The 19,273-nt window shown below is 37.4% G+C and overlaps 3 protein-coding genes across 3 annotated transcripts; all 3 read left to right on the forward strand.

Moving 5' to 3' along the window:
• Positions 1-5,848: 5,848 nt before the first annotated feature.
• Positions 5,849-8,073, forward strand: LOC137747081 (putative polyol transporter 6). Its single transcript, XM_068487094.2, has 2 exons — positions 5,849-6,404; positions 6,590-8,073. Exons 1-2 carry the CDS (start codon positions 6,269-6,271, stop codon positions 7,966-7,968), a joined length of 1,515 nt encoding a protein of 504 aa, XP_068343195.2. The 5' UTR covers positions 5,849-6,268; the 3' UTR covers positions 7,969-8,073.
• Positions 8,074-10,279: 2,206 nt separating this feature from the next.
• LOC137729697 (uncharacterized) lies at positions 10,280-12,476 on the forward strand. The gene is made up of 3 exons (XM_068468708.2): positions 10,280-10,674; positions 10,997-11,338; positions 11,808-12,476. The coding sequence occupies exons 1-3, from the start codon at positions 10,387-10,389 to the stop codon at positions 12,288-12,290; spliced, it is 1,113 nt and encodes a 370-aa protein (XP_068324809.1). The 5' UTR covers positions 10,280-10,386; the 3' UTR covers positions 12,291-12,476.
• Positions 12,477-17,978: 5,502 nt separating this feature from the next.
• On the forward strand, positions 17,979-19,006 carry LOC148690771 (uncharacterized). Its single transcript, XM_088685733.1, has 3 exons — positions 17,979-18,222; positions 18,529-18,591; positions 18,698-19,006. Exons 1-3 carry the CDS (start codon positions 18,097-18,099, stop codon positions 18,809-18,811), a joined length of 303 nt encoding a protein of 100 aa, XP_088541859.1. The 5' UTR covers positions 17,979-18,096; the 3' UTR covers positions 18,812-19,006.
• Positions 19,007-19,273: the final 267 nt, after the last annotated feature.

The raw sequence follows: 19,273 nt of genomic DNA on the forward strand, positions 1-19,273 counted from the left end.
GAAGGATTCAGGGGGACATTTGTGGACTGATTCACCCTCCTTACGGACCATTTAGATATTTTATGGCTTTTGTTTATGATTCCACACGTTGGTTACACGTGTGCTTGTTGTCCATAAGGAAAGCTGCATTCTCCAAACTGTTGGCTCATGTTATCAAGCTCTGGGCTCACCACCCTGATTATCTGATCAAATCTATTTGATTGGATCATGCTGGAGAATTCACATCTAAAACTTTTGATGACTATTGTATGTCAGTTGGTGTTGAAGTTGAACATCTTGTACCCTATGTTCACACCCAAAACGGCCTGGAAGAGGCATTCATTAAACGTCGTTGGTCATATGTACCACACTCTCGATCGCTACTTGGGTCCATGCAATATTGCGTGCAACCATGTTGGTTTGCCTAAGGCCTATTGCGAAGGATGAGAATCTATGTCGGATATGATTCTCTTTCAATGATTCGTTACTCAGAACCTTTGACAGGTGATCTTTTTACCACTCGTTTCGTGAATTGTCACTTCTATGAGACAGTCTTCCCGTCATTAGGGGGAGATAAGAACGTCAAAGTTCCTGAAGAACAACACGAATTATCGTGGACGACTCTCACTTTGTCTCATTTAAATCCTTGCACCGCTCAGTCTGAAACTGAAGTGCAGTGGATATTAGATCCTCATATCATAGCTAAAAGCATGCCAAATGCTTTCACCGATCTAGAGCGAGTGACAATATCACATATTCCAGCTGTGAATACGCTTGCAAAGATGGATGTACCAAATGTACGATGGACTTCCCTCATGGAAGCCCGGGATGCCACTTTGGCTAATCCACGTACATTAGCGGCTAGCGAATCATCTGCCCCTACACATAAGCATAGGAGACCTCTTGGTTCAAAGGATTCACACCCTCGGAAGAGGAAACCCACGACACAGGCACCTGAAGAGCCTACCGCGAATCCGACCGTCACTTACTCATTCTATCCAACTTATGAGGAAATTCTAAATTACGGAAGTGTCTTTGAAGAGATGAATCCTCTTCCTGAGAATCGTGAGATTTCAGTCTATTATGTTAGCTTAGATGATGTATGGTGTAGAAATGAAATGATCGTAGACGATGCATTAGCATATGCAGTAACTACTAAGAGTATGTTGAGGGATGACATTGAACCCCGTTCCGTTGATGAATGTCGACGTAGAACTGATTGGTCAAACTGGAAACAAGTAATCCAGGTCGAACTCTATTCTCTTGTGAAACATAAGGTATTTGGACCTATAGCTCCTACCTCTCCATAAGTGAAGCCCGTTGGCTACAAGTGGGTTTTCGTTCAGAAGTGTAATGAGAAGAACAAAATTGTGCATTACAAAGCTTGTCTTGTTGTACAAGGCTTCTCACAACGCCCTGAGATTGACTATGATGAAACTTAATCACCCGTTATGGATGTGATTACTTTTAGCTACCTTATCAGTTTGGTAGTTTTCGAAAAACTGAGTATGCAGCTAATGGACGTAGTAACTGTGTATCTCTATAGGGATATTGATACGGAAATTTATATGAAAGTTCTTGACTTACATTGACTGGATCAAATATTTCCAAACCCCAAAACATGCTCTCAATTTGGCTGAAGCGTTCACTTTACGATTTGAAGCAATCCAGAAAAATGTGGTATAACCATCTGAGTGAGTATTTGACTAGTCAGGGATATGTGAACAATGAACTATGCCCTTGTGTGTTCACTAAGAAGTCACATTCTAGTTTTGCAATAGTTGCAGTATATGTTGATGACATGAATCTCATCGGAACTCCTGAAGAGCTCACGAGAACTACCGCACACCTGAAGTCGGAATTTGAGATGCAAGATCTAAGAAAGGCTAGATACTGTCTCGATCTTGAGATAGAGCATCGTTCGGATGGAATCTTAGTTCATCAATCGAACTACACCCAGAAGGTGTTACATCTCTTTAATGAGGATAAAGCGAAGCTTTCGAGTACTCCTATGATCGTTCGATCGCTAGATGCAAAACAAGATCCCTTCCAACCGAAGAAGGACAATGAAAAGATTTCTGAGCCTGAAGTTCCTTATCTAAGTGCGATAGGCGCTTTATTGTACTTAGCTCAATGCACTAGACTCGACATCTCATTCGCTATTAATCTTTTGACAAGATACAGTAATGCACCAACACGCAGACACTAGACTAGTGTTAAAGACATCTTTCGTTACCTTAAGGGTACTACGGATTTTGGCTTGTTCTATCCCTACAGATCCTCGAGTGATGCCGCACCCCCCCAGCTTCTCGAGTCAATTTTTGCCTTGTTGGTTATGCCAACGCATGATACTTATTTGATCCGTACAAGGCGCGTTGTCAAACGGGTTATGTCTTTACCATTAGAGGCATTGCAATCTCTTAGAGGTCAACTAAATAGACCTTAGTTGCCACTTCGTCTAACCATGCTAAAATTCTCGCCTTACATGAAACAACTTGAGAATAGTTTTGGTTGAGAGCAGTTGTGGGCCATATTTAAAGCTTATGTGATCTTTATCCCGTCATTGATGTCCCTACGACGGTCTATAAAGATAATGCAGCATGCATCGAACAGCTCAAGAAGGGTTACATCAAAGGAGACAACACCAAGCACATTGCGCCGAAGTTCTTCTTCTCACATCAACAACAAAAGCATCAGAAGATTGAAGTCATGCAAATCCTTTCACAAGACAATATGGCCGATCTCTTCACCAAATCACTATCAAAGACGACGTTTCAAAAGCTTGTTTAAGGAATAGGTATGTGTAAACTTTATGAGTTGTAACATAGCTAGTTCTCTTTGGAATTGTGTCAAACTTAGGGGGAGTATCCTAAAGTATACTTGCTTGATCGTAATGTACTCTTTTTCCCTACGATTAGGAGCATTTTCCCACTGGGTTTTTACTACCTAACTAGGTTTTAACAAGGCACCCACCTTGGGTTGATCATATCCCTGATAATGTCTTGTAAACGTTTCTTTTGACTTTGCATTACTCACGCATTTTTCCTTAGACTACGGATTTTGTCCCTACTCAGGTTTTTGCCTTAACCTTAGGGTTTTTTGTGAAACTTACTTCCTTATGCAAGTTCCTGCCTTATTGAGAATAACGTGTTCCGTAGAATCAGTTTTGACGAGTCGACTTTCTCAATTTCTACATGATGCTGAATCTACCTTGAGTATTTACACACTCAAGGAGGAGTGTTGTAAACTTCCTATTAAAGTGTGCTTGTGTAAATCCTAGATTAGATTTCATTCTAGTTATCCTTTCCTATTATGACTTCTATTCCTTGGGGATGAAGGATTTCTTCTCTCCTTTATTACTATAAATAAAGGCACTACGTAGGAAGAATAACACCACATTCTCCTACATTCCTACAAACACATCTCTATACAATCACTTTCTCTGCCGCTGACCCTCTCTCTTCCTGTTAGATAAAATAGACAACAACAATATACGTTTTATAACATAATATACGAATAATATTACGTGATTGCACAATATTCACACTGGAAAACTTCCCCTCGTAAAAAGTTTGAGCTTACTTTAATTTTTGTCTCTTCTACATTTGGGCTAATATACATGACAGAACATATCTTAAGACCTGTTGTCTCTGGGCCCAAATCTCAACTCATATCAATTTTAACCTATTCTCGTTTACATTGCACATCGTTTGCTCGGTCGGAAACTTTGAACAAAATACAGAACGTTATTGCCTTATTGGTCAAGTTTATTGGTGCTACATAAAACTGGAACAAGATTATTGGTCAAGTTTGCAACTAATTTCCTGGTTTGATCAGTCAAATTACATCTTACCTAATTACCATATATCTTTTGTCGTGCTTTTTGACACATGATATATATTGTTGTCACATTGTTCAGTAGGTTTGATTTGCGGGATTAAAAAGCTAGTTCAACAGATTTGATCAAGCTCTAAATACCTTCTTTTTTTTTTTCTTTTTTTTTCTCTCTCTCTCTCTGTTCTGCAAAATTATGGTATAGTTTATGGATAAATCTTCATTAATCATTATAACAAAAACTTGGGTGAGTGTTGTTCGATTCTCACCTTCCTGTTTATGAGGAAGTATAAACTCTCGTAGAAAATTTTTGAATGGCTACAATTTAAAAAAAAATAGGTATTGCATCAAAGTTTTTTTTTTTTTTTTTTTTTTTTTTTTATCGAACATGAAAATGTTAAATGAGATAAGCTTAAAGAAAAGCTGCTAGTAGGTCAAGTGGACAAAGCAGCTCAAGCAAAGCACATGATGACTCAATTAGGTTCCGTCAGTTGACGGAAGTTGTCTTCGCCACAACCACTATATACCTCACAAATTCGCCGTTCAGGTCATGCTGATACACGATCAGTACCAACAAAACACAAGGGCCATAAATTAATACCACAACTGCAAATAAGTCTCAAATGAAGAACAAATTTAATCCCTATTTTCACAACAACAAAGATGCACAAATAATACACAAATTTACCTCTAAGATACACAACAAATGAAATAAGCAGCCAATACCAGCAACCATATCCACCACCTGAGGAACAAGAGAAAACTTCCGATGCCAACAAACAAGAAATTAAACACCATCAAAATCGTAGAATGAGGCAGCGCAGAGACCCAACCAGCTCAAATTGATCGGTTTTGCACACCTTCATTAGAGTGAGTGATGACTCGCTCTCGAGGTGGGCAGCAAATACAAGGGCCAGAAGAGACTTCTCAATCGAAAGCAAACATCTAGCAAACAAGTGGAGGATTTGTGGACTGGGAGGGTAGAGGAGAGCACTTGTGTCATGCATAAAGGAAGGAGATCTAAGCAGTTGTTAAGGTTAGGGATTAGAGATAATTTTAAGGCTAAATTGAATCTGGTGCAGCAAACAAAAAATCTCTAAAAGGTGAGTGAAAAACCAAATAGATGGAGACGAATCACAAGAGTTACATGATCACATCCAAAAGAGTTACACGATCACATATTATTCAAAATTAGCAACCTTAGATGGAAACTAAAAATACTTGAAAACTAAGGTAAATTGAATCAAAATTTTATTTTACAATTAATTCGTCTTCAATTTAAATGTCTTATAAAAAAACATTTTAACTCTTATCCATACAAAAAAAAAAATAGGTTGATTCATCCGCTGAAAACGGAAAATTGTTAAATTGGAAAGAAAGTTAGACCTAAATGGAATATAGCAAATCCGGATTATTCCAAATAATCTTAGAATTATATCCAATTTTCTGTTCTTTTTGCATGTGTATAAACAAAATTTGATAATGCGTGACACAACAAAATACACTATAGCCTATTTCACCGCCCAACCCACTTGATAAGTTAGTACCACAGCTGGTACTCTATAGTGCAATATTATTGTATGCCATAAGTGAAAGCGGTTCTAATTTGCCACGTTACTCGCAATAATGCATGGATGGTGCTAATCTTCCAGGTACTTTTCTGTTACACGTTTTACATATTAAACAATTCAATCCTTAGTACCACAAATTTGAAATACCAACTTATTCGATCCTACCAAGAGTTCTTATCCAAATTTATAACTAAGATCTTGTGTTTTTCTCTTTTTCCAAATGTCTGTATTAGAATCTAAAGCTGCCTTGGTCAATGGCACATCAAGCTGGTGGATTTGGCCGACTAAACAAGTGACCTATCAATGCGCTGTAAGTATTTTTGTTCAACTAGGCATTTTCCTCGTCGTGGTTTAATGATCATGCTTCTGAAAGTGAAAACTACTAGCAAAAGCGGCCTAACTTTGAACAGATTTGGTTTTAATTTAAAGCGTGTTTTTATCACACTAACTGAGAGAAATACATACCAGTTTATCAATTCAAGTTTGTCACGATTTTGCTGCCATACTGAAGGCTATCCATTTCCCACATGGTGTTTCCAATATTGTTCCTACCTTTTAAATACTGTTTATTGCATGAATTCCAAACTTGGCCTATTTTATTCCTATATAAAGCTAATCTGTGTAGCCAGAGTGACACATAAGTTTCTCCTGTCCATCCTTCCTAAAATTTCTTTGTGTGTTCATGCATCTGAGATTTTATATCCAATTGACGATATTATATTATCCAGGGAAAGTTTCATACACAGTACCCCAATCTTATTCATGAATGATTACTAGTGAAGAATAATTGTTATAGAAGAGAGACATAATATTGGTTAGTGGTACCTAGATATAGATTGTGACGAACACACACTACAAGCTAGAATACTCAGACAAGCGCAGCTATGCCAAAGAATACTACTACATCCCCGATGGAGGTGGAGGGCAGTGGTGAAAGCTGCGAAACACCGGAAAGGATCAACAAGATTGCTTGTGCTTGTGCTGTAGTAGCCTCCATTATATCCATTATATTTGGCTATGGTATGCTACATTTCACAATTTTCTTTTAATCTGTTATGTTTGTAGTTCAATACCCACCTTAATTAGATCAATTGGCTTGTAAACAATTTGGTTTTCCCTTAATTATATTTTAATTAAACAAGAACGCATGATCCAACAATTTATGAATGTGGTAATCATGAAAACCAATTTCTTTCTCAATCTAGATACTGGTGTGATGAGTGGAGCCATGATCTTCATCAAGGAAGACCTCAAAATCAACGACGTACAAGTTGAAGTACTTGCAGGAATACTAAACATTTGTGCTCTAGTGGGATCCCTAGCCGCTGGAAGAACATCTGATTACATCGGTCGGCGTTACACTATTGTTCTAGCCTCCACTATTTTCTTAATAGGTGCAGTGCTAATGGGGTATGGTCCAAACTATGCAGTCCTAATGACTGGGAGGTGCACTGCTGGTGTCGGTGTAGGTTTTGCACTAATGATTGCTCCAGTTTACTCTGCAGAAATTTCATCTGCCAAATCAAGAGGCCGTCTAACCGCGCTCCCAGAGCTTTGCATAAGTCTTGGAATCTTACTAGGGTATGTATCAAATTATTTGTTTGGAAAATTCACTTTGAAACTCGGATGGAGATTGATGCTAGGAGTTGCTGGACTTCCTTCAATTGTCTTAGCTTTTGGGATTCTCAAAATGCCCGAGTCCCCAAGATGGTTGGTGATGCAAGGTAGGCTAGCAGAAGCCAAGAAAACTTTGTTACTAGTTTCTAATTCCAAACAAGAAGCTGAGCACCGTTTTCGCGATATCTTGGTTGCTGCTGGAATCAACAAAAATTGCAACGAAGATGTGGTGAAGGTCAGTAACACCACTAGGGGTGAAGGGGTTTGGAAAGAACTATTTTTGAGGCCAACGCCCGCCGTCCGCCGGATTTTAATTGCAGCGATTGGAATCCACTTTTTTGAGCATGCGACGGGGATAGAAGCTGTTGTGTTATATAGTCCAAGAATATTCAAAAAAGCTGGGATCATTGGCAAAGACAAGTTATTGCTTGCCACAGTTGGAGTTGGACTCACAAAAACTGTGTTTATATGTGTAGCCACACTGTTCCTTGACAAAGCTGGGAGAAGGCGCCTACTGTTGACCAGCACTGGTGGCATGATTATAGCCCTAACAGGTTTAGGGTTTGGTTTGACCATGGCTGAGCAGTCCAAAGAGAAGCTGACTTGGGCTCTAAGCTTCAGTATTGTGGCAGTATATGTGTTTGTGGCATTCTTCTCAATTGGGCTGGGGCCCATAACATGGGTTTACAGTACTGAGATTTTTCCTTTGAAGCTTAGGGCACAAGGTTCCAGTATTGGGGTGGCTGTGAATAGGCTTATGAATGCAACAGTTTCTATGAGCTTCATTTCAATTTACAAGGCAATTACAATTGGAGGGGCCTTCTTTATGTTTGCAGGCATAGCTGTTTTAGCCTGGATATTTTTCTTTTTCTTCTTGCCAGAGACCAAGGGAAGATCCTTGGAAGAGATGGAAATGGTTTTCAGCAAAACTAGTGATGCTAGTAGGTCTAGAAATGATACTGTATGAATGTGTTCAAGAAGTAATGTGTAGAACATGACTAGTTTGGGGATAAAATTAGTGGAACTTGGAATTTGGAATGTGTGTGTGTCAATACATTATCAAGATCTATAATTGTCGGGTTTTTTTTTATTACAAGCAATATTATTATGTTACTAGACTAAAGCGACGGAGAGAACTTCAACCCAGAGCACAGTGAATTGAAAGAAAAAAAAGCCCCTATACACTAGGTCAATCCACCACTTACCTACAGTTATTCATTAATTAGTATATTTAATGTATTGATTATGTTATGCTTTTACCAATTGCAATGATGTAGTGAAAGAGATTTTATGTTGTATTCAAAAGCTTAATTATGAGGTGATTACAATCTTTGCTTATATAGCAAAAGATTCCAATTCGCACTACTAGATTAAAGGCCAAATTCCGTAATTCACCTTGCTTTATTTTTTGGGATGACAATTCAAACAAAACAAATTAACTACTCTATATAGGAGGGAGATATTATTGGTATGTGTTGAGAGAAATCCTGCATCGAGAAAAAAAAATCTTACATTTGTTTATAAGTAGTTGAGTTTCTCATAGTATTGTCAATTAGTTTTATGGTGGAACCTCAACTTTTTTCATGGTCTAATAACATGTTCCATGTGTGAAACCAACGGCTACACATGCTCCACATCATCCGATTAGTGTTGTCTATGTGGTCAGCTTGAAAATTTGACATGAAAGTGTTGAGAAAAATCCACATCAGAAGAGAATGGATCTTACATTGCTTATAGCCTTATAAGTAGTTGTTTACTTTTCATATTTTCAATGAATTTTACGGTGAAGAAATCTCAATTTCCTTCATTATGTTTGCAGGCATTTTTCTGGTCGCTTGGGCCTTCCGTTTTTTTTTTCTCTTTCTATTTTTGCATGTCAGGGAAGAGACCAAACGAAGATCTGTTTTTTGGTCAACTAAAATAAAAAACCTTTATTAAACAAACAACACAAACTTACAAATCCCTGGCCCACAGACAAAATATACAAACCAAAAACGACTAGCCCAAAAAGCAGAAAAAGCCCAACCAAAGGTTGAGCCCAAACCAGAAAAAAACCGAGAACAACCTACAACTTTGCTACAGTTGTTTCCACACCAAAAAATCTCGTCTAGCCCGATTCCATGCTTCCGACAAAGCATCCCCACCCCAATCGCCTCCATCAGCCAAGAACATCTCTTCAATCGTAACCACAAGCAGGAAAAAAACCAGCCATGAAGCCTATGGAGATCCACATGCAACGCTACCAAAGGCACAGAGAGAGAAGGTGATGGTGTAGATGACAGCCAAATCAGTGAAAACACCGAAATTTGACACACCAACTCGATAAATAGAAACAAATTGAGATGAAAAGTGGCTACAAATCAAATTGAAAATGACTCGGAAAAAGGGATGCCAAAGGATTGTAGAGAATAGACTAAACATGATTGATAGAAAAAAGGGAAAACACGGTAGAAAAAGCACAAAGGAAAAAGCATAACGAAAAGAGAAGAAACTGCCACAATCCTTCTCTGTAGAAACACTTGTGATGATGGAAATGCTTTTCTGTAGAAACACTTGTGATGATGATTCTAAATTTGACGTTGCAAATGGTGTTGGAATGCAGTAAAAAAAGCAATGGATAGCAATTTGCCATATAAATTTGGCTTTTTAGCCAAAATAATTTTTGAGATTGTTCTATGTCAATCGGTCATTTTGTGAACAATCTCCATTAAATTGAAGAAATCACCATTTCAAAGGGAAGTGTTAATTTGACAAAAATATTCTCAATTTAACGAAGATTTTTTACAAAAAGATCAAAATGAGTGACAGTGAATAATCTCAGAGATCACCTCTATTGATTTTAAATCGCAGGAGTCACTGTGATGAGTTATGGTAGTTTCAGGAATCATTTTGTATAAATTTTTTTATAATTTGAACAGAAAATTAGGTGAAGCTTTGTATGTATGTCAATAATTTCTTGTCACCTCATAATCATTTACTTCTATTAAAATGAGACGAGAATGGTTTTGTAATTTGAAGGATTTAAAGACACAGATATATAATTGTTCAAGTGGACATGTTAGACTATAGCAATGCGAATTTTCTGACTAGTAAGAATACAATTATTTGTTATTCAATTTAGCTTAACTATGCACCTAAAATAGAAAGTTAACAAATCAAATCCATCTAATCTTGCCCACATGACACCTACAAGCAAGGAGAACCTCTGGCAAATTCACATCCATTCCCATCCTCTCACCATCTCCACTCTCTCCACTTAGTTCCCTCTTTTCCCTCATCAGGTTTGAGGAAGGAGAGCAAGGCGTTTTAATTAAGCCCTTTGACTCTAAGTCTCTTTCTTTTTTTTTTCCTTTTCCCTTCTCTCTTTTATGAGATCGTAATACACATGAGGAAGCTTTGTCCAAATATTGATAAAGAAGATGGCCTCGAGACGGTTCTTGAGGTCCCCATACCAGAAGAGATGTTCACGAGTATGGGAAGCAATGTGCATTTGCGATGGCAGAACATGTTAACGTGGATGAAGGCTCAAACTTCCGACAAATGGTCTGCGCCGGTCATCGCTGGACGCTTAAACGAGCTGCGGTTCTTGCTTTACCTTGTTGGCTCTCCTCTCATCCCTCTTCAAGTTCAATTGGGACATTCCGTCCATCGTCCAGTTAGAGATTCTTCCATCGTAAGAATCATCGATCCTTTTCATAGTCATTAATTTCTTATACTTTGTTACGGATTTCTATTGTTGTTGCTGAAAATGCATGGTTATAAGGCATCCACTACCTTTACTTATTACATTAATATTATTGACAAAATCTCTAACTAATACGAGTTGAGACAATTCGTTCGAATGAATACCTAAAGAGAATATACGTATTGTAAATAAATAAAGAAAGAATCAACATTCAAGTACATCGTGCAATAGTTCCAACACAATAATAAGAATCTGAAGATCACTTCCTATGCTTGAAATAATCACAATAATTCTACTCAATATGTTACAGCAAGCTTCAACAGCCAAATACATCGTGCAACAGTACACAGCAGCAACCGGAGGGCAACCAGCACTGAACTCGGTGACCAGCATGTGTGTGACCGGCGAGGTAAAGATCAGTGCATCGGATTTTCACCAAGGGGACGTGAGCGTTGAGGTGAAAAGGAGCTCAGCCGAGAGGGGTGGTTTCGTGCTGTGGCAAAAGGATCCGGACTTGTGGTGCTTAGAACTTGTTGTGTCTGGCTGCAAGGTTATCTGTGGAAGCAATGGCAAGCTTTCATGGAGGCATTCCTCTAACCAACAAACAGCCGTCTCTCAAGGCCCACCTAGACCTTTGCGCCGTTTTCTACAGGTACATATACATATATTCTTCAACATATTCTGATTTCTTGTAGGAACGAGAACAAAACTATTTGCACCACTTTTACGGAAATTCGTCTCAAACAGACATGCCACTCGCGTACGTGAATCCGCCACAGAATCTCAATTAAAGTGCATAAAACTATTCTTGAACCCGTACCTCAAAATTTGTATTATATAAGCAAATGGAATTAGCCTAGTGACGTGGTATAAGCAGGCTAGCTAGGTTTAGGATTCAAAATTCTATAATGTAACAAAACAAAATCTATACTAAATAGATCCACATATCTGATAGAATTAATTTGTCAATACAAGTGGGATCCCATTGACAGACGTAGTGGTGAGTAAATGTGTGAAGATTTTCTTCTTAAATATTTGTTTTTGCTACATTTCTTAAAAACTGTTCAGTAGGGTAACTAATTTCATGGCATTGAGAACTGATTCGACGTGAACATATGCAGGGTTTAGACCCAAGGGCCACGGCCAATCTATTCGCAGATGCAATGTGCATCGGTGAGAAGATCATCCACGACGACGATTGCTTCATCCTCAAGCTAGAAACAAGTCCAGCAATTCGTGAGGCACAGAGTGGTCCAAACTATGAGATAATTCACCACACAATATGGGGATATTTTAGCCAGCGATCGGGTCTACTGGTGAAATTTGAGGACTCAAGGCTACTTAGCATGAAAAACAAAGGGGACGACACGGATGTTTTTTGGGAGACGAGCACCGAGTCGGTCATACAAGATTACAAGTACGTCGACGGCATCAACATTGCTCATAGTGGGAGGACTAGGGTTAAGGTGTTCAGATATGGTGAGCAATCTGCAAACCACAAGAGGGAGATGGAGGAAACGTGGAAGATTGATGAGGTGGATTTTAATATATGGGGTTTGACAATGGAGAGCTTTATGCCCCCTGCTGAAATGAAGCAAGGATAGTTGATTTGATATGAGAAATTTTGTTTCTGTTTTTAATTTACAAAGAGATAGCTGAAAGAAAAATTAAAAAATGTGTAAATACTAGTGAGCGTGGAAGTGATACACGTATGGCAAGTGATGAAAGGATTTTGTAAAAACAATTTTTTTAAGCTGCATAATTGAATTGAAATTTTGTTTGTACGTTAATTGGCTTTGCATATAAAAAGGGTGTGGTTATAATTTCCCGTAGTATTGAATGGTTCAAATTTATAACCGTAAAATATCTATTTTGCAATAGTGTTCTTTTTCTTCTGTGTTTATGAACAAATGATATTATCTACATTGAAGGAAAAATGTCGACTTAGCTAGACAATGAGTTAGCAATAATACAGTTTAAATTCGCCTGAGAATCAAACCTAAGGCCTCTCACTTACAAGTGAAAAAGAATGTTATTAGACCATAGTAATAAGTAACACTTGCAGTAGCTTTAAATCTCAATGTTTAAGAGCTCGTTTGGAAGTGCTTTTAAAATAGCTGAAAGTTTTTTTTTTTTTTTATGAAAATGTTTTTGGGATCAATATCTAGTAAAATACAAGTAAAACCTAGAAAAACACTTGAAGTGCTTTTAGAATTAAAAAAAAAAAAACATTTTCTTCAAAAACCAGCCCTAAATCTGATTGTTCATTTTGTGAGCATTTAATGGTTGCATTGTAAAAAGATTGATACAGTGAGCATTTTGTGTAACTTTCTCTATTTTTAATCAAAAATTTATTTTCCGACCAAAGAAATAAAAAAGAAAAGTGGTTGGTCTCATAAATTCCGCTAGCTTATTCTTTAAAGCCTGTATAAAACTCCCAAAGTTACCAGCCATGCAAGTGGTGGAGGAAGATCTTCATTGTAGGGTCCCGTTATTAACTGTGCTGGGAGAAATTTTGGGCCCCAACAACCTTACAATACTCCTGATATGTCATGCTAATTTTGACTCACTATTTGATTTCACTTTCCTCACGCATCAACTACAATTCGGGTGCCATGTCAAAGACCATCTCTTGTGCTAGAGGCCTTCTTCAAAGTTTATTAATTGAATCATGATCATAGAGAAGCAATCATGTTACCATGAGTTAGCTAGATACGGAATTAGCAAAGAATGGGACACTATTTCGTAGGAGTTTCCCAACTTGATTTGTGACTTGTTTTTAGAGGATAAAAATTAGTTTGTAATTATAGTATGGGGCGCTCTTTTCTTTGAATTGAGTTGAAATCACTTTTAAAATTTTATCGATGTCTGAATAAAATGCAAGTCCATCATTTGTTGTATTTATCCATTGTCACAGTACTATTAGTGTATAGGATCCTTAAAAAAAATAAAATAAAATAAAAACTATTCAACTAATAGCACATGAAATACGAGTTCCTGTTCACCAAATTTTAGAGGGCAGCTTTGTATCTAGAGTTTGAGGATGTGAATTTACACAATATCTACCATCAACATAGATGGTTGATCTGTTGTATAAACTCGAATTTTTATCAAGTTAGTCATATGTTTTATTTTTGTCTCATCCATTAAGTTACTCTGAAAAGAAAAAAAAAAAAAGAACTTATTTTTAGTTATGACACATATATTATCCACCAAATCTCACTTTATTTTTTTATATTTATATTGACTCACTTAACCACGTGCACTCTTTTTTTTGTGTTTCACTTTACCTCCTATACTCTATATTGTCTTACTTTAACATCTGCATTTTTCCTTAAATGTCCCATTTACATTATTCCGTCAAATAAGTTTAAAGAGTTGTTAATTGTACTGATGTGGCATAGAAAATTTAGCCTTTTCAAATACGTTGGTTGTCTAGAATGTTAGGTGGGTTAAACTCAAACTAGGTCTTAATTATTCAGATTAAGAGATAATATAAGAGAATGTTCAATTTCAAGATTCGTGAATTAAATTAATGTTTTTGGACCTTTTTACAAAGATTCGAAGAGTTCTATCATGAGAATCTCTACTCCTATTGCTATCCTCTTTCTTATTTTATTTTATTTTAATATGGAGAAATCAAACCTATTTCAATTTACCCCACATCCTTACACTTCAGGATCTTACCAACATAGTTGAAAAGACTAAATTGTTCATGCCATTGTTAGCACAATTGATGGCTAATTTTAACTTATTTGACGAAATTGGGTAAATAAGAAATTGAGGAAGAGTGCAAGTAAGACCATACATAATGTAGGGGTAAAGTGGACATGAAGAAAACTGTAGGTCGTAAAGTAAGTCAATATGCAGTGTAGAAGCTAAAATGAGATTTGGTAAAGAGCAAGTACAACAACAACAACAACAAAGCCTTATCCACTAAGTGGGGTCAACTGTATGAATCCTACAACGCTATTGTGCTCGGTTATGCGCCAAGTCTTTTGTAAGGTCTAAATACTCCATGTCTTTTCTTAATGTCTATTTCCAAGTCTTCCTAGGTTTTCCTTTAACCTTATTGCCCTAAGCCTCTGTCTCATAATCACATTTCCTAACCAGAATATTTGTAGGTCTTCTGCTCACGTGTTTAAACCACATTTTCGACCCTCAAAATAGTACACGCTGGAAAACAGACCACGAAAGCCCAATAAAAGTCAAAGGCCAAAGAAGAATAGGAAGACCAAGACCCAGTAGAATCAAAATGAGGCATGTCCAAGTGCTATAACCAACCACTCACCAGCCTCATCCGACGAACGACATAAAGTACTTTCTCACCGCCAAGGACACGTGGGGGAGACCAACAACTTAATGGCACAAAACTTTAGGAGCAGGCCTACTCAGGTGCCAGTCAAGCCACATGTCAACCACCAAACAAAAGCAAGAGTCCAGGATGGTACGTAAAGGCAGTCAGGTCATTGCTCGAGAATGGCATCGTTGATTTATCAAGGCCAAGCAGGTTGCTCGTCACACATTGAGCTAGAAGGATGTGCAATTTCGACCGAGTGAATGTCACTTCATCGGCGAATATCGACCAATAGTGGAAAATGTTATTAGCAAGCAAGCCTATTTCAATGGCTCATTAAATGCCAGAAAAGTAAAGGTAGGTGAGCCCAAGGTTTTTTGGGTTCACTAAGGGCGTATATAAAGGGGTGTGAAACTCTTGTAATGGGGTCGGACAACTGAAAAAAGAGATTTATTGTCTTTACCCTAGCACTACTTGTAATCTTTGAAGTCAATATATTATAAGCAATAAAATGGACGTGGCCTATTTTTAAGGGTGAGTTCATTATAACTTCGATTCCACACCACCAATGACTAATTATTTTAGTTTTTTAACCTACAAGTTTTGTGCGTGACACACGTTAATTAACTGATTTTCTCTCATCTTATCTTCAATGAGCCATTCATAATTTCTCTAAGATATCCTCATGTTTAATCTTGTCTTTTGTTGTATACCTAAATATCCAATAAAGCCTTTTCATTTCTGCGATATTTATTTTGGGAAGTATTATTGACACTCCAAAAATCTCATTCTACAATCCTCACAAGTGTATTTTTCTTTCCAAATATAGAAAGTTTGGAGTGTAGAATGAGATTCTTGGAGTGCCAATAACAATTCCCTTTATTTTTTACATGTATTAATGTATGACCATTCAATATTCTGTGCTATAAAGCATTCTATAAAAAATTTAGGGTAAAGTATAAAAAACTACCTCAACTATTGGTCACATGACATTTTCCTACCTCATCTTACGAAATTGTGCCAATGTTATACCTTCCGTTAGCCTGCCGTTAATTTGTCAGTTAAATGCTGACGTGGCTTGATCCAGACCCCACTTTCTATTAAAAAAATTAAAAATATATTAAAAAAAGTGAAAAAAAATCATTTAATATTTTTAAATATTAAAATAATAAAGAAAGGTTAAAAAAACAAAAAAACAAAAAAAAAAAAACCTTTCGTCCCTTCCACCCCCTCCCCCCCATCTCTCTCTCCCCATCTTCATCTTCTTCCCTGCTTAATCTTCAACCAAAAAAAAAAAAAAATTTTGAAAACCCATCAACCCCCAACCCCCCCCCCCCCCCCCCCCCCCCCCCCCGAAGAAGAAGAAGAAGAAGAAAAAAAAAACCCCAACCCAGTTCATTCCCCCCCCCCCCAAAAAAAAAAATCTAACCCCCTGCAACCTAGAAAGAACAAGAAGGAGGACGAAGAAAAAGAAAAAAAACAAAACAAATCTCGTTCGCTAGGCCGATTCCGTAGGTGGAGAACCTGGGCACGGAGAAAATGAGGGGAACGAGTGTGGATTTAAGGAGTGGGGTGTGTAGAGGAGGAAAGATGGTGGGTGCGAGGTTGGGTGTCGAGGGTGGGTGCAAGGGAAGACAATTCGTTTTTTTTTTTTTTCTTTTCTTTTCTTTTTTCTGGGTTGCAGCAGATAGGGGGAAGAAGAGGAAAGAAGATGAAGATGGGGGAGAAGAGGGAGGGTGCGGGGAGGGGGGGAAGGGACAAAGTTTTGTTTGTTTGTTTTTTTTTTTTCCGGGTTGCAACAGATAGAGGGAAGAAGAGGAAAGAAGATGAAGATGGGGGAGAAGAGAGAGGGAAGGGGGGAAGGGACAAAGTTTTTTTTATTTTTTATTTTTTTCTGGGTTGCAGCAGGTAGGAATAAAAAGATGAAGATGGGGGAGAAGAGAGAGGGTGCCCCGGGGGGGGGGGGGAGGGACAAAGTTTTGTTTTGTTTTGTGTTTTTTTTCTTTTTTTCTGGGTTGAAGCAGGTAGGAAGAAGAGGAATGGAGATGAGGATGAGGGAGAAGAGAGAGGGCGCACAGAGGGGAAGTTTTGTTTGGTTTTTTAACTTTTCTTTATCATTTTAATATTTAAAAAATATTAAATGATTTTTATTAGTTTTTAATAATATTTTTTTATTTTTTTAATAGAAAGTGGATCCTGAATCAAGCCACATCAGCATTTAACTGAGAAATTAATAGAAAAACTGATAGAGGTATAACATTGGCACAAATTCGTAAGATAAGATATGACATTGTCATTTAAAAAAAAATAAGGTATGAAAATGTCGTGAGACTAATAATTAAAGTCGTTTTTTACACTTTACCCAAAAATTTATTTGATAGTTATTGACAACAACGATATCACAACACACGTGTTATAATTGAAAATAAGTTGAATAAAAATTTTAAAAATAAAGTGGCTATAACTTTTGAGGCAAACGAAACGCCTTCCTGGTCCTCCCTGGTTGGCCACTGTAGGGTGCAGCACCACGTTGAGAATTTTAAGTTGTGACGGAAATACGAATGGTATACCACGTGTTTTTATATAAATGGTGAAATTTTTTATTTTTTAAGTTATTAACTTTTTAACACATATATCGTACCATTTATATAATTATACGTGATATACTACTCCATGTGATGATTACATTAAAAAAATCTCTTCACGCCGACATGTGTCCCCAAGAAAACCGCCATAAGTTACCCCATTTGGAAAAAAAATGTGGGGATCACGGCCATTCCAGAGTTTCAGCATAAGGACGACGTAACCAACAGCTGCCACGTGGGGCAACCTCATGCTCCCAATGCCACGTACTCGAATTTCGCGGTGTATTACTGGCCACGTAACGTTACGTGGTGATCTTGCTCATCCGTGCATTGGCTCACTAGGGTCAACCAGTCAATGAGTCACGACCTACCAAATGAAAATGCAGAGTTTTTATAAACACTTCCCTTCACAATACTTCGTTTTCTTCATCAGATATCAATCGCTACGCTTCTGTTTCTGTCTCCCAGCTCCCAGAAAGCAAAAGAAAATTTCTGTTTCTCTCTCTAAATCTTTCTGTTTCTCTCTCTATGTCTTTCGGTCTTGTCTCTCTCACTATTAAGAAAATGGAGGCTGCACCAATTCGGATTGATAGGAAACCATCCATAGAAACCGAGCCAAAAACGTTGGGAATGGACCAAATTGAATTTGCAAGGGTACTTATGTTAATTCTTTTCTGGGTTTTTGAGACATGCGTATATGCTCCTCCTTGGCAAGAATAGTTCATTTCGTGATGGCAAAAACGGGACGATTTACTATTTACCGTGTAAGACTCTTGTATTAAGCAGAAGGAAGAGAGTAAAGTACACGAGGCTTTATATGGCGAATACAAGATCATTTCTTTATCCCTTTTTGCTACAGTATATGGAATGAAAATTGGAATTATGAGTTTGAATTTTTTTTTTTTAAATTATCTTACTTTTTATGGGTTTGTAATTTATAAGTGCGGTGATATCGTGCAGGAGGCAGCTAAGTATGTGGTGAATACAAAGAATATAGAAGAAGCAATGTGCATTTTCACAGAGGTTTGTTGTGGTTGAAAAAACCCTTTCAATAATTTTTTGAATAAATATTTTATAACAATATTAGAGACCAAGATTTAAATTAACTAAATTATTATTAATTATGCAGGGTTTGGAGCCAGTAGTTAGTTCGATCCAGCAAAGTGGTGATGAAATGATGATGGCTTCAGTTGAGGAGCCTGAGTACTCGGAACCCAGGGAGATTGTCTCAGCACCTTTTTAGCTGGTGATTAAATACTTTTGTAATTTAATTACTGCTGGTGTTTTGAATGTAAAATATTGTAAAGGATATGGATTGCTTGTTTTTGTTTTTCCTTCAGTCGGTTTTTTTGTAACTTGTTCTTCTTACGATGCCGAGAAAGTTTTGAATTGATTGAGATTTTCCTGAGTATAGCAAACTCGGACTCTTTCTTCTTCAGATTGTTTTTCTTTTCTTTTTAAAAAGGACCAATAGTTGACATCGCCATTGCAGTTCACTTTTTCGGAGGTCAAGAAAGGTCACAGGGCATTTCAACCTCATCATGATCATTATCTTGTGATTTACAACGTCAAGAATAGAACCGAGGACGTGCCATGTGAAACAAGAGTCTAGAATTCATCTTCAACTACTGACCACCGTGGTAGTTTCTTGTAGACTGTTTGTTTATTCTTTTCCGCCTCGTGCATAATATTGGATAGACTTTTC

Source organism: Pyrus communis, chromosome 15 (genome assembly GCF_041283825.1).
Source record: "Pyrus communis isolate YQ-2024b chromosome 15, ASM4128382v1, whole genome shotgun sequence".
Lineage (NCBI taxonomy): Eukaryota > Viridiplantae > Streptophyta > Magnoliopsida > Rosales > Rosaceae > Pyrus > Pyrus communis.